This window comes from Palaemon carinicauda, chromosome 2 (genome assembly GCF_036898095.1).
Source record: "Palaemon carinicauda isolate YSFRI2023 chromosome 2, ASM3689809v2, whole genome shotgun sequence".
In the NCBI taxonomy this organism is placed as follows: Eukaryota; Metazoa; Arthropoda; class Malacostraca; order Decapoda; family Palaemonidae; genus Palaemon; species Palaemon carinicauda.
The window spans coordinates 54036212-54062617 of NC_090726.1; the positions used below are offsets into that span (position 1 = coordinate 54036212).

At 32.6% G+C, this 26406-nt stretch overlaps 1 protein-coding gene across 6 annotated transcripts in view; it reads left to right on the forward strand.

Annotated features, from left to right (window-relative positions):
• LOC137625065 (serine-rich adhesin for platelets-like) overlaps window positions 1–26406 on the forward strand; it is a 111314-nt gene that overhangs the window by 53923 nt on the left and 30985 nt on the right. For 3 of the 6 annotated variants that reach the window (XM_068356005.1, XM_068356011.1, XM_068355998.1), the window contains exon 3: window positions 22815–22947. In XM_068356005.1, coding sequence (XP_068212106.1) covers window positions 22815–22947 — 133 coding nt within the window. Of the gene's footprint in view, window positions 1–13463; window positions 14288–22814; window positions 22948–26406 lie in introns of those variants that run through there. The other 3 variants (XM_068356025.1, XM_068356031.1, XM_068356018.1) reach the window with 3 other exon arrangements.

The window sequence follows — 26406 nt, forward strand, 5'->3', positions numbered from 1 at the left end:
ACAAATTGCCGAAACCACCATGTTGTAGTTAGGAATGGGGGAGGGGGTAAGAAGGGTTGAATCTGTGTGTATGCATAATTGAAGAGTATATCCTGATTAATAATAACAGTTAACAAAATTATAAAAAATGGAAAAATCATTTACGAAACCAACCGCACCTCTGGTTGACTTTAGTTCCAACCGAAACGGAATATATTTCTTTGTGTAACTTGAAAAAAAAGAAAGCAAAATCTTTTTTTTTTAACATTGTTTCTGTATGAGCATAAAACCAATATCCAATAAAAATAATAATAAAAAAAAAAACATCGATTATTGCTAAATCCTTTGTCTTGACCTTCTATCACAAATATTGGCAAATTAACAAAATAGCATTCATAACGCAAAATTGTAAGAGCGAATTCACCTGAAACTGGCCATGACATGTAATTATCTATAATAATACTGAAGGGAAAAAAATTAAATATCTGCCAGACAGAAAAAAATACAGCAAAACAGATGTTTGTAACGCTTAAATAGCACAGTAGTAACCTTGACCATCCACTAACTGGTTTAGGAACAAAAGGGTAAGGAGAAAGCTTCAAAAGAGTCACGTGGAAAATCTTCTAAAAATTACCTTCCTACGTCAGTGGGTGTTTTTCAAGCTACGCTCTCAAAAAGAAAAGAAAAAAAAAGAAAAAGACGAGAAAAATGGTTTTTCTTCTTTCTATTTGTCTCAAAACCTGCATGGCTTCTCTTTTCCTGCGCAAGTTTAGTTGTACTGTTTGCAACAATTTCTTCGTACTCTCATCAGTAGCCTTCACCTATTTCGAATAATACTGCAGCACAGAAGTAACACACTCTCTCTCTCTCTCTCTCTCTCTCTCTCTCTCTCTCTCTCTCTCTCTCTCTCTCACCCAAACACAGAAACATCAATGTATAGCCTGACGTCTGTCAAGTCATTACAGGCATAAAACTTTCAAAAGCCGAATCATTGAAATAAACGGTGCTTGGAATTGAATCAGTAAAAATCAGATTATTATTAACCCAACAAAAAATACATATCGTTTCAAGTGCGCTTTGCCAGTTATTTCCAAATGCGCTTCAGTAACCCATTCCAGTTACCTCAGATAAAGGCTCACGTTCCCTTTAAATGTTTTGTTTGTCAGTACACGGAATTGGTCCAGTCTTTTTAAGCTAGTTATACCCAGTTAGCTTTAATACGTTTGTTTATCTAGGTTGATAAACTGATCTAAAAAAAATTATAAAATATATCCACAAAGATCCAAGTACGTTAGTAAGTAATACGTGTATAACATATATATATATATATATATATATATATATATATATATATATATATATATATATATATATATTAGTGAGAGAAGAAAAATTATAAAAAATACCCATAGTGATTAATACGTGTATATAAAACACATACAGTGTATATGTATGTGCATATCTATCTATCTATCTGTCTATACATGTGTATATATATATATATATATATATAGAGAGAGAGAGAGAGAGAGAGAGAGAGAGAGGAGAGAGAGAGAGAGAGAGAGAGAGAGAGAGAGAGAGAGAGGTGTTAGCATTCAGGTTTTCATAGTCTTTTTGGATGTTTGTTATCCCAAAGATCCTTTTTATCCTTGATTACTTCCATTTAAATCACTTAATTACCAGGTACTCCATACCCTATTTAGGACAACAACAGAATGTGCCAATTCATCCGTCCTTGTCAATTTTATTAGGTGAAATTCTATCGATCAGGCCACGGGGCCCATGCTCGTGAGTTTTGAATACACACACACACACACATATATATACATATATATATATATATATATATATATATAGAGAGAGAGAGAGAGAGAGAGAGAGAGAGAGAGAGAGAGAGAGAGAGAGAGAGAGAGAGAGAGAACGTGTGTAGTGCAACCGTATGTATATAAATTACCAGAGAACAACGAAAGTTTCATCAAACCATTTAGTTTACATTGCAAGCGTCGGAGGGAAGAAATATTCGACATAATATTCCCATAAAATACTTTATTTGAGGTTAAAAGAAGAAGGGTTGAAAATGTATGCGCGTGCGTGTGTGCATATATATCTGAATATTCAACAGTCATTTTTGAAGGATAGCGTAAACTAAATTAGTATAGAAATATAGGCTACCAAATATATTCTACAGCTTGAGGAGAATGAAATGCATGGCTAGGAATTTCCGACCTGATAAGAGTGCCCGAGATAATGCACCGTATGGGCTCTAATTATGCAGAAAACATGAATGTGGGTATGCACTAATTAAAAATGAATGGCACACTATTAGAAGAGTATTGACATTCACCTTATAAGCATTCTATGCGAATATGTAAGGTATTCTATCTTATTTCTCTTCCTCTTGTTCTTTTAAAGTTTTTTATAGTTTATTTATCATAGATTTATGATGATGTTACTGTTATTAAAATTTTCTATTTCAATTGTTAATGACTTCTCATGTAGTCTCCTCATTTCCTTTCCTCACTGGGCTATTTACCCTGTTGGAGGCCTCGGGCTTATAGCATTCTGCTTTTCCAAATAGGGTTGTAGCTTAGCAAGTAATAATAATAATAATAATAATAATAACTGATGCTATGAAAATTTCAGCACAAAGGTTCATTTTGAATTCATCTGTGCAAAGATGAACGAGGCAATGTTTGTTGCATGAGATTTAAATGATGTCATCCCTTAACACGGGGAATGACATACTTGTGGAAACAATTTCATTATTGTACCTCCTCAATCAGAGTAGAGTTGCATCGTTTTCTCCTTGTTCATACTGTAACCTAGTAGTAATAATGTCACAAATTCCAAAAGCAGATCTTTTACTAGATCGGGGAACAAAGGTACCAAAGTATCACGAGTCATAGCACGCTGCTATTATTATTATCATTATTTATAAAAAAAAAAATAATAATTTTAACATTGTAACGAAAACCCACTAAATGAATTGCTTTTAAATGTGTTCTCAATTTACCAAGAATTACAGCTCATGTGAAACTAGTAACAAAATTTCCATCTGTATACCTATTTCTAGCTTGGTAATACAAAACGTAAAATGTGTAGCTCAAGGAAATAGATTATTTTTTCCTACAGCAAATATACATAAAAATATCGGGAGAATTATTACAATTTAAAACGTGATGATGATGATTGTTGTTGTTTTCTCCATACAGTAAATATACATAAAAAACATAGTAAGAGTTATCATATTTTTTCAATAACAAAGGTGATGATAATGAGGAGGATTGTTGTTGTTACAGAAAAAGAAGTAATAGTCATTTGTCTAACATATTTGTATAATCTGGGAGTAATCAGATGCTCTTCAAATAAGATTTCCCTATTCAGATATGCTTTAGTGACGATATTAATCAGTTCTCTCGTGGCAACGCACTGAGGGTAACTAAGCAGGCTAACTATTCAAAGCAGACATATCATGCCGGACTTTAAAGGGAACATAATAAGCGAAGAATGACCTTGCCAGTTCATATTACTTGTTGGGTAATCTAACAACACGCAACTGCAATCTTCTCTGCTCGGAGTGAGGGACAATGTTTTTCAATATAACCAAAGCTAAGTTATGTGCTGAACTTGACACTGACACCTCAGAACATTATAACTCCATGCTACAAGCAAACCTGAAAATGTAGACAAAACACAATGCAAAGCCATAAAAGTAATCACAAGGTCACTTCATTATAATTATATATACATAAGCAAAAACAATAACAAATGAGGTCGTCTATAGTCCACTGCAGGACAAAGGTCTCAGACATGTCAATTCATGTATGGGGTATATATGCTCAGGTTTCATCACCATGTTGGCCAATGCGATTGGGTAATGATGGGAGGTTTTCATCTGATCGCTCACATCAAACCAAGATAGTATGGGTGACCCGAGTAAGTACAGCATTACTGATCATAACGAAACGAAAACCCTTTCACAACGTTAAGGTATCCCACTAAGAAAGGGATATGTGTGCATATATATATATATATATATATATGTATGTGTGTGTGTGTGTCTGCATATATATATATATATATATATATATATATATATATATATGTATATATATATATATATATATATATATATATACATATATATATATATATATATATATATATATATATTGAAAACAGTCTAGAGCTTGATAGAGAACAATGGCTATAGTTTACTTGTTCTTTTGTTCTAAAAATACTGCAGCCTAGATTCGAGGCAGTAAAGAGTACTCAAATCAAACTGAAGTCTTTCTGAGGGGTAGCTATTAAGAACTATTTTGGGATCAAATACATACTGTTATAAGATTAGGCTCCCTAATGGAAGGGACCGATGTAAAAACAATGAAACAATAGTATACAACAGCTCAGAACCAAAATAACCCTTTATCACTTTCCCAAAAACCTAGAAGCACTCTATCCTATTCTAAGTAGGGATTTTCTTGCCTCTTTTCACAGATCGATTTATTTAGGAACATGAATACGGCAATAACTCGAGTGAAAGATCTCTCATTGGATAATGATGAGTTTTATGATTGAAATTCAAAGATAATTTAGGGATTTAAGTAAATTAGAAAAAGATGCGAGTTTTCACCTAAGTTGAAAACCAGCAAGTACAGTAATTCATTTACTAATAACTCTTTAATTCTTTTTCTTTTGTAATCATTTAGACCTTTCAGTGGTTATTTTGTAAAACTGTTGATATTCTTTATCGCTTCCTATTTCAATATCTCTCTCCATTCCCAACATATTCTCATTTATATACGCCACAGGCCACTATGTATTGTCACTCCTATGGTGTACCAAGAGAAGAGAAAATGTCATTATGCTTTATGTAGTATATATCCAGTTCTATGACGAGAGAGAGAGAGAGAGAGAGAGAGAGAGAGAGAGAGAGAGAGAGAGAGAGAGAGAGAACGCATTGCAAATTCTTATTGCTTTTAAATGTTAACCAGGATGACATGTACAAATTGGAAAATGACAAAAGGCAATTTTGACGGAAATAGCTGAATGGGAAATGAATGAAATCTAACTCAAAAGTCCCGGTGCTGGATCCGTGGAGGTCATTCATTATAGAAATACTTCAGGGGAATCTCCTACATTTGCTCTTTGAAGATAAAAATTAAAAAAGGCTGAAAACGACTAGTTACAGTAGATTGTTAATAATTGAAAGTAGCAAAGAATTCAAAGGAATTTGTAAAAACAATTCAGTAATGCCTTGAGGGTATCAGTTGATGTGCACTGACGGCATTACCCACTTCCAAGGAGTCAAAAGGGGTAAACTCAAGATAGGGGTAGTGTTTGTGTTATAAGAACAACTCTGGAGGGATGAATGAAGTGCAATTGTGTATTTAAAAGGATTGTTATAGCAAGATCGAGTACGGCAGAAGTAAAAGTTCCGAGTATGTAAGGTCCATGAATGGAAAAGAATGAGAATGGCAGTGCTTGCAAGTGAGCCTAATTCAGTGCCGAGCTGAGTTTGAGGAATACGAGATGGCATAATTGGTGGGTAGGAGTTCTTTGGGGTAAATGCGAATAGAGTTCTGAGAAAATGTGGTCGACTGTTGGAAATATATAGTTCCTGTGGAGACTATTAAGATTTGCGCTTGGGCAGGGATGAAAGTGTATACTGATGAAAAAAGAGGTGAAAAGCGGACCAGCTTCAAGTTAATCACGGTATGATACATTTAGTTAGCGAGGAGTGGGTGAAAATGTGGCTTTAAAGGAATTACGTGGTTGTGTAAGGAATAGAATGAGAAAAAATATGAATATTAAATTAACGAATGTTTGTAAAAACTATCATAAATAGACATGTATTACAAACTTATCAATCCTCTTAACACTGGAGAAGGGTTGATTTTGAAAAAAAACTACAAAACTTGAACTTGTATTATAGTGCTGAAATTGACTTCTGTATCTTTTTATTGCCTAATGAATAGGCCAACAGTTCCCTCGTGTATCTAGATCTAGAAGATTAGGCTAAAATCCTGGCTAGGGTAGATGCCCTTCTCATATATAAATCCCCTTCAGTATAAGTTATCCTTAATGTAGATAAATTCTATAGTAAGAGGTATCTATGACTTGACACTAAAATGTGAGTCACAACATATATTGGTGGCTTTTACATAGACACAAGCAAACAAAGAATTCTAAAATGCACTCATAAACGGTAAGTGATTGCATCAGATTTCTAAGAAATTTTATAGCTTCCTATAGAATAAAGAGCAGGAGCCTGGCTCTCTCTCTCTCTCTCTCTCTCTCTCTCTCTCTCTCTCTCTCTCTCTCTCTCTCTCTCTCTCTCCACACACCCATATATATATATATAAAGAGAGAAGAGAGAGAGAGAGAGAGAGAGAGAGAGAGAGAGAGAGAGAGAGAGAGAGAGAGAGAGAGAGTTGTGACATAGTTCTGTTCAGTGAATTATGGGAGGAATTGCAAAAAAATATAGATTTGAATAGAGAAAACAGAAATGTGGGACAGAAAATTAATATGAGTCAAACTAAGATAACGTTCAAAAGAAAATGAATAACAGTTACGAACCTCTACAGATTGTTAAAGAATATACGTACTTAAGACAGGAAGTAAGCATTTCCTAGGGTACGAGACGGAAATTAAAAGAAGGATAAGCATGGGCTGGAGACCTTTTGTTAAACAAAATAAGATTATGAAAAGTAAAATAACACTTTCTTTAAAAAGAAAAGTATTTAATCAGATGGTCCTGCCAGTTTTAAATTATGCATTAGAAACTTGGAACCTTACTAAAGCCTCAGAACATAAGCTAGTTACAACTCAAAGAGCTATGGAAATAATGATGGAATGATAGGAATAACAATAAGAGACAGATAAAAAGTAACATGGATACGAGGGTCAACTAAAATAGAGGATATTCTAACAAAATGTCAGAAAAACAAATGGACGTGGGCAGGACATATAATGAGAATGATCGATAATATATGGACATCAAGAAAAACAGAATGGGTTCCTAGAGATTGGAAAAGGAGCAAGGGAAGGAAGAGAAGGCGATGGCTTGATGAACTAAGAAAGTTTACAGGTGTGGACTGGCATAGAAAGACCATAAAAAGAAGCAAATGGATGATGATGATGATTTTATATATATTTGTATGTATGTATGTATGAATGTATGTATGTATATAAATTTATATATATATATATATATATATATATATATATATATATATATATATATATATATATATATATATATATATATATATATATATATCCGGTTACGGTCAGCTCATCCCGTTCCTCGGGTAACGGGAGAGGGTTTAGTCATACCCTGGTGAAAGGAGGTGCGTGTGTGTGCATATCAATCTAAATATTTAGCCCTCATTTTTCATTTTTAACCGGTCGCGAACACTAAAGCGTGTTTATATATATATATATATATATATATATATATATATATATATATATATATATATAAATATATATATATATATATACACATATATATATTATATATACACATATATATATTCAGTATATATACACATACACACATTATACGCATATAGTTTAGTATATATATATATATATATATATATATATATATTATATATATGTGTATATATATACACACACATATATATTCATTTTATATATATATATATATATATATATATATATATCTAATTTTATATACATAGTGAATCCGGACTCGAAGAAAAAAAAATTTCATTATGGCTTTCACCAAGCATTGTGTTAAGAAACTAGAAACCTCGGCTACGTAAAGGCTTGTCCGTCCCATAATACTCATTCAATCTTTCCATTGACCACAAACACAACATCAATATCCTACAAGGATATATAATACATAACGCATCAATAGATGTCTAAAGCGAAGATGATAGCAACATTGAACACACACATATGAAGAAAAAATCAAGCTGTATTGAATCTTTGCTTGGTTAGGGAAAAATACCCATCACTTTCTAATAGAAACTATCTCACTTTCTCAATTCTTATGCATTTCCCTTTCATAAATAACATGTTGATACCTATCACATCACCATACCGAAAAGACTTTTTCTTAATAATGACATGGATAATACATGCATGAAATTTTGATTAACAATAAAAATCTTGGTCTTATAAATAATAACTATACGGATTAGTTAAATTAAACTAATACGAATAATAATAATCTATTACAAGATGTTCTCATTATGAAACCACATTCTTGATTCGTATGACCATAACATACCATTAAACTTTCCTCTAAAAGCTGTTTGGACCAAAATCTGGCGGGAAACCACATCAAGCTTAGAATTCTCCTTAATTCATCTCTATCCATTTCTCTTACTCTATTCATCCCAGAAGAAATTCATGAACAGTTTCATTAACATGTAAGCCCTCCTTACAAAGACACAAACATGTATGTAAATTGTGGCTTGATAGTTGAAAGTATGGAAGATTCACGCTTGAATTAGCTACGCGCGCGCGCGCACACACACACACACATACACACACACACACATATATATATATATATATATATATATATATATTATATATATAATTTATTCATATAATATATATATATATATATATATATATACTGTATACATTAATTCTTAATGTGCTTTTAGCATATACTGTGTGTGTGTGTATATATATATATATATATATATATATATATATATATATATATATATATATATATATATATATATATATATATATATATAGCTAATTCAAGGGTGAATTTTCCATACTTTCTACTATCAAGCCACAATTTACAGCCAAAGGAGAATTATATAAAATGTAATCCTATAAGATTAAATATATAAGTTCGTCGCCCTAGGATGAGATTCTAACCTACGCCTAAGGGTAAGATACAGATATAAATATAAGGTCATTTAATCAACTAACAGGAGAGATATTGTTGACTTCGACTTCGTTGTATGTATTCCTCTGGAATTGCACTTGATATCAAAATCAACCCATTTCTACCAGCTAACTGTAATAATAATAATTTTATTATTATTATTATTATTATTATTATTATTATTATTATTATTATTATTAAAAGGAGAAGATTAATCAGGCCAATGACCAGCTCACTGTAAAGTATATAAAGTACTTTTATGAACTATTTTGTAATACGTAATCTTCACCATACTTTTCAACTTATCAATTCAACACAACAAGAGGCAGAATATTAAAAGGTACATATGGCAGAAAACAGAAGAAAAACATATGATCTAATGAGATTCCACAGATAAAACTAATTAAAAACCTTGGAATAATAATAACGAACATGGGCGAAAATCCATCAAACAACGTATAGACAAGTATTTTTTTATCACCTACGTATTATTAGATATCATACGTAAATACCATTATCGAGGTCACTGAAGCAGATAATTCTCATATAGGAATGACCAAAGATCAAAATAATCATCACAAATTATAATTCCAATCCATAAAAGTCCCAGCAAATAAGTTTGCACGAAAAATGCGAATAAATATAGACTTCAAATAAAATCCCGAACCTTTTTCAATCACTGCAACAATACACCGAACGTTATTGACACCTCTGTTAATAGATGGTCAGCGAGTGGTGACCACACTTGCGACGCCACACGGAATTATCAACGAGACAGTTCCATGAGGGCTATTTTCATTATTCACTTTTCAGAAATGCTTCACTTAATGATCACTCTCTCTTTATTCAATACCGGATCCATGTCATTATACCAATTTGTTCGTTCACTTATTAAAAAAATATATTTGCGTTCACGTGCAAATGCAGCCTTGCTGGAAACCTCCTTTAAAGGATATTGGTCATATGGAAAGAACAGCGTGTATAAAGTTCTTCAATTTATCAGTTACATATGGGATAACTGTCTAAAGAAATGAAACCTTCAAAAAATATGCATCCACACATATACATACTTATGGCACACACTACATGCAAACATACATACATACATACATACATACATACATTTTATGTATAGAGAGGCTACTTGGGTCTAAAAGGGGTTTGGGATAAGGCAATAATACCTCTATGATTTTTTAATGCCATGGATGTAAAGATATAAGAAAAAGAGAGAAAATACAGTATAGGTTGAAATAAGAACAAATGGACCGTCAATGCTGTGTGGATTGGAAGGCTTTTGTAGACTGCACAGTATTATTTGGAGATAAAATAAAAACTAAAAATTTGCCAAAGAGCTAGAAAGTGTTCGCAAGAGGGAAAGCCATGAATAATATATGAACATACTTAGAAAATAAACGAGAATGGGTAATTTTTTTCTTAAGACGAAAAGGGTGTATGGCTAAAAATACATTTTGGGAACCATCAATTACCATAGAAAAAATTATATGGTATAATTATAAGAGAGAAAGTAATACAAACGACCGAAGGTATGATAACAGACGGTGGTTGGGGATTTACATAAGATTGAAATGTATGTGAATCAAAGTAATTTATATGAAAGTCATGTAAGATGATTGAACGTGAATGAAATAGTGGTATATGACAAATGCGGACTTCGAAAACACTTACGGCAGAATCCACTGGGAGGCAATGTTGAGCTTAGATGCACGACATACAGTACATAATACATTATTCAGAACCATTAGAATGTTTCGATGGTGGAGGCAAAGGGTAAGTTGGAAAGTGCCTGGTTTGGCATAAAAGTAGATCTGGTATGATTGTACATAATGGTTTACTATTCCCATGGATGGAGATGTGCGAATTCAGGAATAAAATGATACTATTACAGTATGTGGGTATAAAACCGCCTGATATGGAAAGGAGGCATGAAAAGGAGGGTAAAATGGTTAACATTTGCAGATAACAGAATACGTAACTAACGAAACAGTGTTTGCAAAAGGAAAAATTAATATGAATTAAACGTAAACAAGAGTAATGAGATCAGAGTAAAAAATAAAAAGCCATGGCTTATCTGCGGATGATTACAGTAGATGTTGAATGAAAATAAAGGGGCTGAAGGTGTTGAAAATAAATTTTCATATAGTAGATGTGGCATGTGGAAAACTTGAGGAGTAAGAAACGGTCCTGAAAATATTGTAAGAGTTTGGAGAGGAGATGAGAGGATGAACTAGAAGGCCCTAGATAGGAGTGAATGCAGCATTAGTGGGAAAACCTTAATATCCAAGGGGGCGAGAATATACCTGTAAAGACCATGAGTGAATGGGTCAGTGCGTGTAGCAAGGTTTTAAGGGCACAGATGATGAGCATTCTGTACAGATATATAAAACGGTTCATAATGAGATATTTAGTTATTTTTCATTACACTGAATTCATCCATGAATCAGTGGTTCAATATAATTGTGACAATGGCAATTGAGGGTAAATAGCTATATAAAACCCAAGTAACTATATTGTAACAAATTCTATTTCTATTGAAATAACTTACAGACACAGAACACTTCATAGCACATCCGAAGTATGAAACATTTATGATCATTCACATATCGTAGAGCAGTGTTTCTTGTATGAGCACTTAAATACTTATGCTAAAAATTTAAACATCATTTACAGGAACAAGTCGACTGTTACAATAAAACTGACTTTTTATGAATGCTGCCTCTTTAGTGAACCATCAAACATACATATGATTCATAGATCAGGTGGGTCACAACTAAGTGAAGCAGGAAATGTATGGTCCTCAACAAAGGTTTTGGAAAGAGTTCTGTCTCGAAGCAAATTTTGGAATAAAATAAAGACTCAAGTGTGAAATCTTCTTAATCAATGTTAAGTAAAGGTATTGAACGCTAATGAGAAGAAAAAATAAGGCAGTCTTGGCGCGAATGGTTTTTGCAGTAATGACGAGTAAGAAAAGGGAGAAAGGCCGCGAAATATAGACTTATGTCTCAAATAATTAAAGGCTATGGTACAGGCAAAAAAATGGACCAGCGATTTTTGAGAACGCATGGTCAGGGGATAAGAAAAATGTACGACAGAACGGAAAACGAAAAATAGCTATACTTCAAGTTATGAAAGGCAAAGGTAAAGCGAAACTGGTTCTTCAAAGGTTTGAATAAAAAGAGAAAGATATCCTGGAAGTGGAATGTTACAAGCAAGACAAGAGGCGATTAGTCCAGCATATGTATGAAATACCATCACACTGGTGATCGGCTCTCTGTGAAGAGATTCAAAGGAATACTTAGGGGACTTATTCTTGACAAAAAGATGATGAATGTTGTATCAGCAGCTTTATTAACCTCTCTAGCCATGAATCCCCTTTCAACCATTAAAGGATATAGCTTAAACAATAGAAAACAAGCAGATGCATATGATCTAAATGAATAAAAAAAAATACTATATTCAATCAAACGTATCCCAATATTAAGCCTTTAAAAGGTTAGAAAATAGCTATGTTAAATTTTAGTGTGTTGTTATAACAGCAAGGCTTATCGCTTACTGTGTGTAAGCTTAATCTCTGAGAGACCCATTCCGTTCCCTCTCACAGCATGAGCTGAGAAGGAAACTTACTTCGTGGATAATCGTGGATTTCACAAGGCCGTTGGCGAGATAATATTGAAAAGGCAAACTGCTAACTTTTCCACACAATGGTGAAAGATGTAAGACTTGAATCTGTTTCCAAGCATATAGTGAAATTGGACACAAACGCATTCACGCACAACACACACACACACTATATATATATATATATATATATATATATATATATATATATATAGAGAGAGAGAGAGAGAGAGAGAGAGAGGAGAGAGAGAGAGAGAGAGAGAGAGAGAGAGAGAGAGAGAGAGAGAGAGAGAGAGAGAGAGAGCGCTTGAATCTGTTTCCAAGCATATAGTGAAATTGGACACACAAACGCATTCACACAACACACACACACACACTATATAAATATATATATATATATATATATATATATATATAGAGAGAGAGAGAGAGAGAGAGAGAGAGAGAGAGAGAGAGAGAGAGAGAGAGAGAGAGAGAGAGAGAGAGAGATTGTATGTTTACAATTATTTATCTAGATCTGTTGATTGAATATACTAATATATATAATATATATATATATATATATATATATATATATATATATATATATATATATATATATATATATATGTGTGTATAATATATATATATATATATATATACAAACAAAAGATAACAGCATATAATCAAGCATTTCAGATATGAGCTTAGGGAGCAACTTTACTGTGCATATAGGTTATTTTTTGCATATATTTTTCTACAAAACTTCAAGGTTCTGATCAATAAATTAAGAAAAAGGACGACTAACATTTTTTTTTATTTAAAAAAAAAAAAACGACATTTCATATAATGCATCCCTTTAACAATCAAAAGAACATTTAAGGCACTCCTTTATTCACGATAAAAACACCTAAAATTGTGCTTCCGGTTAAATTCACAAGAATTCCTAACATGTCATTTCCCCAATTATCATCCAAAGGTTAACATTAAGACGGAAATAATGGATAAGTTAGTGCTCCAATTTCTGGCTTTTCTTGTATCATTAGTCTTACTGTAACTGCAGTGAAGTTAGGAGTTCTTTGGATATGTGCAGCAATTATAACAGTTGCTGTACACAACATGGCTGACTGCATATCTTCACCATCATGAAAAGGTATAATTTGTGTACGTTGAAATGCTTCATTAGGAAATGTTTTAAAAAGAAAGTAATTCGTGTCCTTCAGATCAATGTGATAACCAGCTTAAAAGGTAAGACGTTCAAACAATCATATACCTTACTGATAACGACGAGCTAAACATTCTTATTTTCCATCCTGCTGATAAGAGCTGATAAAAACATTGCTGTAACTTGTATCGTCATGGGAAAGATAATCAGATCAATGAAACTATATTCTATCATTTCAGTAAAAAAACATGTATATATGATATTTGTGCAACATTTTCAATGAAAATTTCGACTACCTTTCGTAATCACAGCGACTAGAAAAAAACCTGACGACTATACGTGAATTGCACTTGAAATACTGTGGAATATCACTTATAGAAAACGAATATAACGAATACAATGTTGTGTGCAAGGATTTTTTCCACCACATCTGAGTTGTGCCGTCGACGGAAAAACAGAAATAGCCGCACTTCGTGGAAAGCTAATATTGTGATGTAACCCTATAATACATTCTGGATATTTAAGAAAAAAACTCCAGATATACAAGACAACTCCAGACAGAACTAAAGGATGGGCTACAATATAAAGTAAAGGAACACACGCCCCGACTCGGAGATGAAGACTAAGAAACTTGACACGTAAGTTTTGGAAGGGGGAGAGAGAGAGAGAGAGAGAGAGAGAGAGAGAGAGAGAGAGAGAGAGAGAGATTTTGTTTTCAAAGTAATAAAAACTGACGAATAATCTTATTCTTTCAGTTTTCAAAATGTTAAAGAAATGACGAATACAGTTGGGCTATTACTATTGTTAGCCTTACGATACTGAACCTAGGGAAAATAATTTGATCTCGATTTATAACAATGGTCTCCCTTTTAAATTGATTTAGACACACTTGAGCATTGATTAAAAGAAAAAAAAAAGTTTATCCGAGGACAATTGTAAATGCCCACTTTTGGTTACGTTTCAAATTCAAAATCACTCCCACATTTCTATTATTTTGTAAAATCTTTTCAATACAAAAAACAATCCAAGATGAAAATTTTTCTCTTGATCCAATGGTAAATGTATTTATATTTTGGAAAATTATGCTACATATAACTTTCTGGAGCGTACGAGTAGTTAAGGGTCATATACATCAGTCAATCAGAAGATGAAAGCTTCAGTGACATCGGTTGGGGATATCCGCCGTCATCTCCAAATAACTGATTCTTATGTAGTCATACTATGTCATAATTCAATAGTGTTCATTCTTGACACTATTTAAACAAAATCAACTGATCACCTGTAATAACTAAAGATACCTTGCTGGTTCTCTTGCTCGCCTTTTTCTCAACAGGTAGTTGGTCATACTGCCTTTTCCATGGATAGTATTCTAAAGACTGAACAAGTCCATCCATGGATACCACTTAATACCCATTTGTACTGAGTGATCAACATTTACTGGATTTCCTAGCTCGATAAGAATTTCTTTCTTTTTCAATCAAAACAATACTAGCTTTGGAATCTTTCTCCAAGCCTTCATTTTGTCATGTTACTAAATTCGTCATTAAACCTCTTGGTTTAAAGTCACAATTTCTGCCAGGCTAACAAAAAATAAAGGCATCTAATTATTTACCCAATTAACCCTCTCCTTTATAACTATAAAATATTCAACAGCAATCTTTATCGAGTTGTATGGCAAAAATTTATGCAGATCACATTTTTTTAACAAGATACGAAATAATCTGTGCCGATATTTGTGGTAACCGGATTCGCTTACAGCGTAGACTCCTCTCATAAATTGATTTAAGCCATGTAGTGAACACTTAAAAGTATTCTTAAGCCTTGGTTTATTTATGCCCAAGTATTAGTCTTTCGTTTGATCTTTAGCGGCTTTCAAGACATGCTGCAAAAGATAATGGAGAACACAAATTGTTTCAAAGATCATCGAACAAAAAATAGTAATCTTCATCATTCCTTTTGTTTACAATCTGCTTTATTATAAGCTTTCATCTTCTAAAAACGTAGTTAAAATTTCCCCTAAGTACCGGTACATCCATGTCGACATTTTTACCCGATATATAACTTAAGACTAGTTCACCGCCTTTGAATTTTCCTTTGGTATGAACTATGCTGGAAGTATGCATATTATAAGTAACAGATTAAATACTCTAGTTTTCTGCTGATTTTACCTTGACTGTTCAATACTAAATGTTCTAAACATTAGGACAACCATTTCTTATATTGGTCTCACGATTTCAAATGTATACGACCTGATTTTTATATCGAAAGCACTTACTTCTAAAATAAATAGAAAAAAAAAAATCTAAACCCAACATCCTTGTTCCAGGATTCACAGGACATAATATACCGTCATCCAACACTGCTTCATTACGCATGCTAAGGATAATAAGGCCTTTTGCTGTGGAGGAGTACTTTATATATATTTTCAAATAAATTATAAAATGAGATTTGATCTTTCCTTTTTATATACTAGTAAGTTTTTTTTTTAATATCCCTTGTTCCTAAGAAAATACAGTCATCTTTAAAAACTTAATTTCTATACAAAATATAGATAGATATGAGTTCCACGTTTTATTCTTTATTACTGATTCTTATATAAAAGTATTGGGGTTATTCACCGATGAAATCCTGGTAACAATAATAAAAAAAACAATATGCGCACACATAATAATCACTTGCAGTTAAAAAAGTTAGACGTTTAACTTGAAAGAGAAAATTAACTTATGGGTCAAATCAATACTCAATGGCTTACTGAATTTCACATATCATCATGAAGCTCCTCGGTCTCCAATCACATTTTGCATGAAATGGCAAACCTTACCCTTCTCTAATACTCAAGATTGGAAGTTACTTCAATATTAGCAAGACTCTAAATATAATTTTTTCAAGTTATTCATAAATGGTAATGATAATCTGATTAAGATATTTAATATCCATATCAAATAAAACAAAATATCACAAAGGAAACCTGATCTTTGGTCCTTCCCCGTAACACTGAATTTACTTTCAGAATTTTCAAATCACCTTTCATCAGTGTCATAACTCAACAAGCGTTAGTGTTATTTTGAAGCCAAGTAAATCCAAGTAAAGCACAAATAAATAAATAGATAAATAAATAAATAAATAAATAAATATATACATACATATATATATACATATACCTATTCATATACATATACATATATAAAGTATATATATATATATATATATATATATATATATATATATATATATATATGTGAGTGTATGTATGTATATATACACATACGATAAGGTCCTTCTTTTACTCAAAGCGTTTCCTTTAATCTATTATTATCAAGAACAAAAATTTATATCATACTTTATCAATTCATGCAAACAAGCGAACTAATACTTCAGTTTCGAACAATAATGTTCACTACTAGGATGATAAATAAAGAAGCTCATGAATCTATTAGAAAAAATTACTTATTAGGTTTAAACCAAGATCGATTTTCCTCATTGATTATTCAATGCCTACTTAAACCACCTGTAACTCTACTGAACATAGTGTAATGGAATATGAGTAGGCTGACTTCTCAGCAAGATTATATGAATTGATTACAGCCCTTTCCTATGAATCCCTCCGAAGTGAACGGGATGAACATCGCAGCCTTATTAACTTCAATAATACTCCTAATTAACTTTAACAACTCTTATTGGCTTCAATAATTTGATTCAAGTACGAATTCCAATAACTCATTACATAGTATGAAGTAGTTATCTCAGCGATACTACATTAACATTTAAAGCAAATATCTCAATTCCATACTAAGGAAAACCCCATGGATAAGATCATTTCAATTCACAACTGAGAAAAATGTGAAATTGAATCAATTATACTCATTTATCAAAATTTCTGAAAAAGTCCACACATCAATTACATATGTCAAGGATTGTCAAAAAAATATTCTTTCATCAAGAGTTTAATTTTCTTTTTGTTGCTGTTGTTGGTAGTACTCCTTCTTTCCAATCATTATCTCTACATTAAGGGTAGGTTGCCTGATACGACCTCTCTATGCATTTCCATCTCTATCCTAGATGACTCTGTTGCCCCAAATCCTATCTCTGCCTTTTCATCCAGTTTGAAATCTTGTCGATATGCCTTTCTCCTTCCCTTGTTCCTACCCTTTAGCCAATTGTCCTACTGTTCTCCCAATAGCTATAACTACTTTCCTCCTCGAATCTTTTACCTCTTCTGTGTCCCATTTTTCTGCACACTGTTCATGTCGTACTTTCCAGTCCTTAAATGTCTTTATCTTTTAACCGATTCTTACACCTCTCTGTCTCACCACCACTTTTCTCCTCTCAACACTATCCACTAATTGTTCCCACTAGTTTCTTTTTTTACCATAAGCGTATTTCTTTCATATCTGCCCACATGTTTTCCACTCTATTACCCGGCCGAATCTCTAAGTTCAACCTTTCCAATCATCCCTCAAAATCATCCTAAACTGCTCACTCTTTTCTCCTTAAAGGTTAATCCCCTTAATTCTAGATCTCCTCTTTCTCTTCTTGTGTTCCCTACCACTCATTTTAAAATCCATCACTACCAGTCTATATTGTTTAATACATGCTTCCCATAAATCACCTAGCAGTTCATCATAATGTTTTGTTAACTCCTTTAACCAGTATGTAATCTATTTGGCCTTCCATTCCTCCATTTTATAAGTTACCAGGTGTTTATCAAACCTCTGAAAACAGGAGTTCATACATGCCAATTGTAGCTTAAAAATAAAGTTGCATAAAAAATAATAAACGAAATTATGCTTTATAAACAAACAGTATCTACAACTGATTGCTATCGCAAAATCACAAGTTCGAGCTCAGTAATGTAACATTCATTCAGAACCTAATCCTAGACTATTTGGAAAAGTGATTAAACGATTTGATCACATGGCACATATAATGCTAGATGCATTTCAGTTAAAAGTCGAATGTTTTAAAAATAACAATTGTATTAAAGGCTGCAAGGGCGGATGGAAAAAGCCAGTTTCGCAAACTTTCCTTAAAAAAGTTACAGCTTCGAATAATTCAACAAAACAGAATAATGTTAAAAGAGGGAAATTGAAAAAATGGAAGAAGAATTGTCGAACCTAAGCTCTTCCATACATGTTCAATGCAATAAAAAAAAGTTATAGGATGTTAAGGTGAACTACTATTGGATTAGCGTGTGGGGAATAAGAATAATAGAAAAAGGAAATATTACAGTAAAAAGTTTGGAAATTGAATACCACAAGACAATGTTTCAGCTTGTTAGTCACGAGAAGCCTTAGACGATAGGTTAGAGAAAAGGTATATAATTTATTGGAAATTGGCTGGGAGAAGAAGAAACCGATGTATTGGTTAAATGGAGTAAAAGAGTTATTGAAATAAGAATTCCCTTGTGAAATCAAAATAAAAATCCCTACTGCCAAGGAGGTGCGACCGAGCATACAAAATAGGGAGACTAGAGCCACGTGGCTGAGGAACCAGATAGACAAGTGGTTACCCTTCAACCAATGTACGAAAATGCAGATACTAAAGTTTTTCATACTGATCAAAACTTGGTTCATCAATTGCCAGATAAATGCATGGATATAAAGCGTCGTAAGTTAAATGGCCATTAACGGCGAAGCCCATCAAACGGCTACACATACCCATTCAATATATTCTTTCGCAGAAGGCCAGCTTCTGAAATGTATTAAAATATCACAGTATGAACGGATGAATGTGACAACGAATATTGTATTGATTTCTTGTGGAACATATTACCAAGATGAGATGGCTAAATGCTTTATACACACGCATACAGAGAGAGAGAGAGAGAGAGAGAGAGAGAGAGAGAGAGAGAGAGAGAGAGAGAGAGAGAGAGAGAGAGAGAGAGAAAAAAAAAAAAGAGAGAGAGAGAAGGACTATAAAGTAATAGCGTAGGAGTCAGGTTCTATCCATGAAAGCTATGACGAAATGTAAAAAAATGATAACCTGTACCTCTTTCAAGTTTAAATAGAGCTAATTGGAAACTCTAGACCAAAAAGAATATATCACAAAATTCAGTACTAAAAAAATTCAATTAAAAGTAAAATTCTTCAACTCAGCTTATAATAGCAGACTGACTAGTTGCTAACTGACTTCTAGGACGTTACATACTTGGTGGTGCACGTAAAAAAAAGTAGGCAAGGTCCTGCCCAAGATGGAAGGTATAATTGGCAAAATGTGTACTTAATTTTCTGATCAATCAAAAGATGAGCTGACTAGAAGTTCGTGGTATCTAAATATCATTACTCCCTCTAAACGAAACAGTAATCTATGCCTTCTCTTGTAAATTACCGTTTTAAGACTCTTACGACTTACGCAGGTTTTCTACATTTTGAAATGTTAAAGCTTTTGTATCCTTTCCATACCATTCTACACATTTTTGGAATACTTTTCGTTACTGTCACTATCACAAAATGTTTCCTTGGCTTCAGCTAAATGTAAAGGTAAAAGATTTCCTTGGCGCTGGTTTCAAAGCCCAGAGAGCTAAACATGAACCGGTATACCAAACATTAAGAAGGGAAACTTATGTAAGTGTCAAGTTAATGACAGAAAGCAATTTCTATCAAAGACTTTGCTCTGCACCTGCAAGATTATAATATTACCAAAGCAAATCTCAAAATCAAGAAAATAAACTTAGGTATGTAACATTACATTGTATAAGATGCTAAACACTAAAAAGTAATTATCCTCTTGGAAAACTTAAGGAGCCTTCCCGTATCACCATTTAAATCTAGTGGTAATGAAATCTATTCACAATTATCTCTGAAATCATGTGTAAAGTGAGCATTTTCAACGATCCATAATTAACCTTATCTTTCAACAGATTTTTCAAGTCCAGTCTAACACAGAGGATAGGGCTTTGAGAATCATTAATAAGCTAATACCCATGTTCACATAAATAAGTTCATACAAAAATCCTTTGCATAAACTAATAAAACATGCCAAATAATAGAAAGTAAGGATAAGCTAACACAAGTCAAGGTAAAAGACATTTGTCATTGTCTATGTGAACTTCCTTTCTATTTCTACTTAATTCCTTTGTACAGTGTCCCATTTATATGAATTACTAGTTTCCTAAATACGTTAATTTGTTTTTCCCATACCTGATGCCACAAAATTGCAAGAACTAAAATTTTACAAAGAGGATTCTGATGTCATCATATTTCCGACGAAGCTGAAAAAAAAATTAGGAGTTTCCTCAGGATATTTCAAAGGAATTCCTACTAAAAGAGTAATTGACATGCAATTCAACATACAGATAATGAAAACACCAAAAGCTTTTATAACAATAGGACTGACTTTTTCCTACTGGTACATTTATTTGTATTGTTCAATCGAACGAATCACTATATTCATAGCAAAGCTTTTCCTCTTTTAGTGGAAGAGTTTATAAAGAAAATATCAAAAGAATTAATGACAATATAAACCCATGAGAGGTACATGGCAAAAATAAGTGGGTCACTAAATATAAAAAAACAACCTAAAGTTTGTGATATATAAAGGTAAAAAAAAAAATGTGCTTTAATAAGACACGACCAGAAGAACAGAACGTTAGCTCCATGAGGCTTGTGTCTCGTGGAAAGAGCAATGCTTAGCATAATAAATTAAAAAAGCACCTAATTCCTAAGGAAAAATATACTTTGGGCTGGCGTATCTTAAAGTAAAGGAGATTTAAATAATTTTTCCGATAGAAAAAGAAAGTACTAGTAAATGAAACACGAGGTGAAGTATATATGTGCTAAAAGACACTAAATCCTTCATTCGTTTTGCTAAGATTGATATAAAACAAGGCTACAATATGCAAATGTAAAATACACATGTGAAATGGAAAAATAAATTAATATAATCAAGAAACGCTAAAAACATTCAAAGAATTCAGGTTTTCTTAACAGCTGGAGGTCTGGTGCAAATAATAAATCTAAACTCAACATTGTAATCCTTAACCACTGCATCAAGGAAACAATAGGGATTTAATCATATCTGATCATGTCTGAAATGACGAAAAATTTAATCTCCTGACATTAAAATCTTACAAAATATGTTATATAATATGAATTTGCATGGTGAGAGATGTTGAGGGGCACAGAAGTCTTGAAAGTGCTAAAAGTCTGCAGAAGAATAGATCAGTGTTTAGAGATAATTTAGTCATGGGGAAAGAATAGAGTAAAGTACAGTAAGTAGGTGGTAAGTGTTTAATTCGTAAATGCAAGTACGGAAAATGTGCTGTAGAAATCTAAAAACAGGATTTATATAAAAACGATGACCAAGAGTGCACCAAGGTAAAGTGAATATATCAGTGTGTAAAGATGGTGATTGGCTAAGTGTTTTAAACGTGGCACTGAGGATTTACAGATGAAACTTTTGTGCAAGTGTACAAAACATACAAAAGTCATGGAAACGAGCACATTACATTCAACAACATTTCGGCAGTCAAAGTATGATTTTAGCAGTGACTGTTGTTCTTTTTTATCTCGAAACCAAACAATTTTATGCGAATTGCAAGATGTTTAAAAAACGATGTACACGACTGTGTGCGTTCACCCAACGGGATAGTGATTTAGGAAAGTATTACTCATTAGTTTTTCGGCAATTTTCAAATGATGTTGCCCGGCCATGCCTATCGGAATCTCGGTAGCCATTCAAAGCCCTTCAATGACCAATATATAACTGATCCAATACTTATGCAATAATGACCATTAGGATTTCCAGGAACAGACATGCATTTCTCTATCCTCTCTAAACTTTCATGCCCACATTCTCTTGCAATTTTGGAGGGTACCTTTATCACACAAACACAAACACGTGTTTCTATATATATATATATATATATATATATATATATATATATATGTGTGTGTGTGTGTGTGTGTGTGTGTAATGTATATATATATATATATATATATATATATATATATATATACATGTATATATATATATATATACATATGTATATGTATATATATATACAAAGTTTGTGCCTAATACCATTGGCACCTAATACTATTGTCATCAAAACCTTGGAAAGAAAATTATAAAAGTCAACTAAGGAAAAATAATAATACAAGGTACATAAGTAGAACGAAATGAACCCACTGCATTAGATAAACAAGTTTTCACCCTTTTTTTCAGTTTGGAGAGATACACCACCGTGGCTGTACGAGCCAAAATCTCTGTAGAAGTAGAACAGAAGAAGCGTCTGGGCGCCTGGGGAAAACGGGTGTTGGTGCTCGATGGGACAACACTCTATGCTTACAAAACAAAGGTAAGTGACTATAGAGGTTTATCATTAACAATATTAATATGGATGTACCAACGTCTTCCAAACTGACGGTGAGTGACGACTGTAGGAACCTTATGTACCATTCCGCATACTGTATTTATTTATATATGGCCAGTGGTTTTATAGATGTTACTTAAGTAAAGTTACATGGAGATATATATAAATATACATATACATATATATACAAATATATATGTATATATATATATATATATATATATATATATATATATATATATATATACAGAGGTATTGCAATTGCATTTCATATAACCGGCTATTAATATCGTCTTATCTCAAACTATATCAGTGTGCTCCTAATGAATAACTGAATATTTACTGCAAATATAAATTCAGTGGATACGCTAAGATTTGCCAAAAATGAGATATCCTCCCAATAAAGCTAAAATTTACATGATGATAAAAGAAATAAAAAAAGGCAAACAAAAGACAGGCCAAATTTCAACTGTTGCAAAAGAATTCCCGAAAGTCAATTTGGTTATGTAATTTGCATTAAAATTATATTCGTTGATTAAAGCATGCCAACTTAAGTTATTAATGGCAAGCAGTGCTGATCGGATTACAAAATGGGAGTATGATAAGAACTTATGGGGGTTTTCAAAACATCATCAAATTTGGGTCAGTCTCGTCAATAAGCATGACTCGTTTCCTTACAAAATAACGCGAGGGAGTACTCGACCATCCCAATAAAACAATAAACAAATAAATGCATACAAAATTAAAACCTTCAACGGTCAAGAAAATGAAGTATTCCATCAAAACCCAGTTTCTTCTGTGATGCAACCAAGGGTTGTTCGACTCATAGAGAGATTTCGTTCCATTTCAGTGTATTTGATAAAGGATTAAGTTCCAGAAATTACCGCATCGACCGCATCACGTACCGCAGAGGCGTTGCTTCATCCTACGGAAAAATGACCGCACTAAAACTCCATAGATGAAATATGACAAGGAAGTTTCTGGAAATTTTAGACCGTTAGATAAAAAGATGAAGATAAGGACCACATATATCTATGATATATAATGTATATCATATCTCTCTCTCTCTCTCTCTCTCTCTCTCTCTCTCTCTCTCTCTCTCTCTCTCTCTCTCTCTCTCTCTCTCTCTCTCATAATTATTCTGTGTTAGCACATATACCTATAATGTAAATGATATACATATATATATATATATATATATATATATATATATATATATATATATATATATATATAAAGAGAGAGAGAGAGAGAGAGAGAGAGAGAGAGAGAGAAATCATTCACTTATCAAAATGATTTGTAAAATTTTAAACAAAGCTTTTGAATATTAAGAATGCAAAGAAAGCACAAGTCAATTGAATATTTAAAAATTGTGGAAACTATCCCGTTCAAAGATCGTAAGTAACGCACACGATGACCAATTTGTTACAATTTTTAGAAAAAGTATTTGTCCAGAACTTAGCATTCCGCTAGACAATTGTACAACCTTTCTGAATTAAGAGAGAAATATAAACAAATGACATCATGATACGATAAAATCCATAACAATTGACCTTCAAATATAATTTTGGATTAGAATTATTGTATTTGGATGATAGGAAACCGATAATACCTTGCAAAAAAACAACACCAGATTAATAGGGGAAAAATGAAAAGATATCTGAAAAAAAAAAAAAAAGTGGTTTTTAAAATGCAGATGATCCGGTTTAGCTGCAACATATCAATAACTACTTGAGAAAGTTGAAGGCAAGAGTGGTAAAAGCTTATCTGGATTTGTCATAAAACAAAAATTTATATCCGATAAGATAAAGAAAGAACAATTCATAAAAGTATTTTAAATATGTACAAGTCTGAAACTAAGCAAAACTTCCAATGATATTCTGTCAAATAATAGCTTTAAGAACAACTGAAATTTCGAATTAATTTAAATTTTAAGAACAACTGAAATTTCAAATTAATTTAAATATGTGTTAATAAAGGAATCTATAATTGTACCAGAAAGACCATTCAACTGTTTTCAAGGTAAAAGGCACTTCTTCGACGACGGTCTAAAAAATCACAATTATATATTCTAAGAAACACTAACACCAGAACAACAGCCTTCTCCCTTCAGAAAAGATTTGCCTTCCAGTTTCTAACAATGTCTATTGAGGTGATATTGCTAATCGTGTGGCCTTTATATTCATAGTCATTTCACTTCCTTGCGAATAATTCAATGCATAGTTATAAAGGTTTAAAAAGTTGCCTATGAAGAAGAAGAAAAGAATATGTCACATATATAATACGTTAAGCGTCTTATCCACCCAATCTAGGATCTGGCAGGATCAGGCAATATCTGTTGATGACTCAGCAGGTGGACACACCGTCACAAAAAACCCTATACCTTACTCAAAAGGACGGTAAAATTGTGGATATTAATCAGGGAGGATGCTATCGATCAAACTAAGAAGTCATATATATATATATATATATATATATATATATATATATATATATATATATATATATATATATATATATATATATATATGTGTGTGTGTGTGTGTGTGTGTTATATATATATATAATATATATATATATATATATATATATATATATATATATATATATATATGTTGTATGTATGTAGGTATGCATATATATAAAAGGTGAAAATGGAAATATTATCAACTATAGAGATGGTGATAAAAATTGCAGAGGATTTCTGTACAATCTATAAAATAGAGACCGATAACTTTGCCAATAGAAACAATGAAACACCTGGGTTGGTACCAAACGTAACAGTAGGAGAAGTAAAGAAAGCATTAAAAGGCATGAAAAGACAAAGCAGCAGGAGAATATGGCCTAATAATTGATTTAATAACAGATGGAGGAGATTTCATAGTAGTGAAACTGGCTGCAAAAATGCTCTACAGCTTGTAAAAACTTAATCATTATACTAATTCACAAAAGGGAGACACAAAGACCTGAAAAATTAACGCCCAATAAGTTTAATCTCGGTAGTATATCAAATATTTACAAATACGATGTTAGGCTGAATCGAAAGACAGCTAGACTTTAATCAACCAAGAGAACAGGCATTCTGACTTGCTCAGTTAACCACTATTTTCGACAGCTCGTTGAACAAAAGGGATCGTGCCTGGATGCAGAGCGCATTATTAAAGCCATAAAATTGGAAGCCGGTTGAATAAAAAAGAAAACGAAACCATGATCAAATAAAATATTACCCATGTTTTTACACGCCTACTACCAAAATAATCTATCTATAAAACACGGATGGCATTATCCTTCAACCCATTTCATTCCCCTTCAAAGAGAAAAATGATACAATAACTGGAAAAGCCCTCTGAGAGTGCAGACCTCCGCCACGGATGCTTATTTCTCGAAACAAGCTTGGTTTTCCCAGAATCAATTAATCATTTCAAGGTCTTAACACAACAGTTT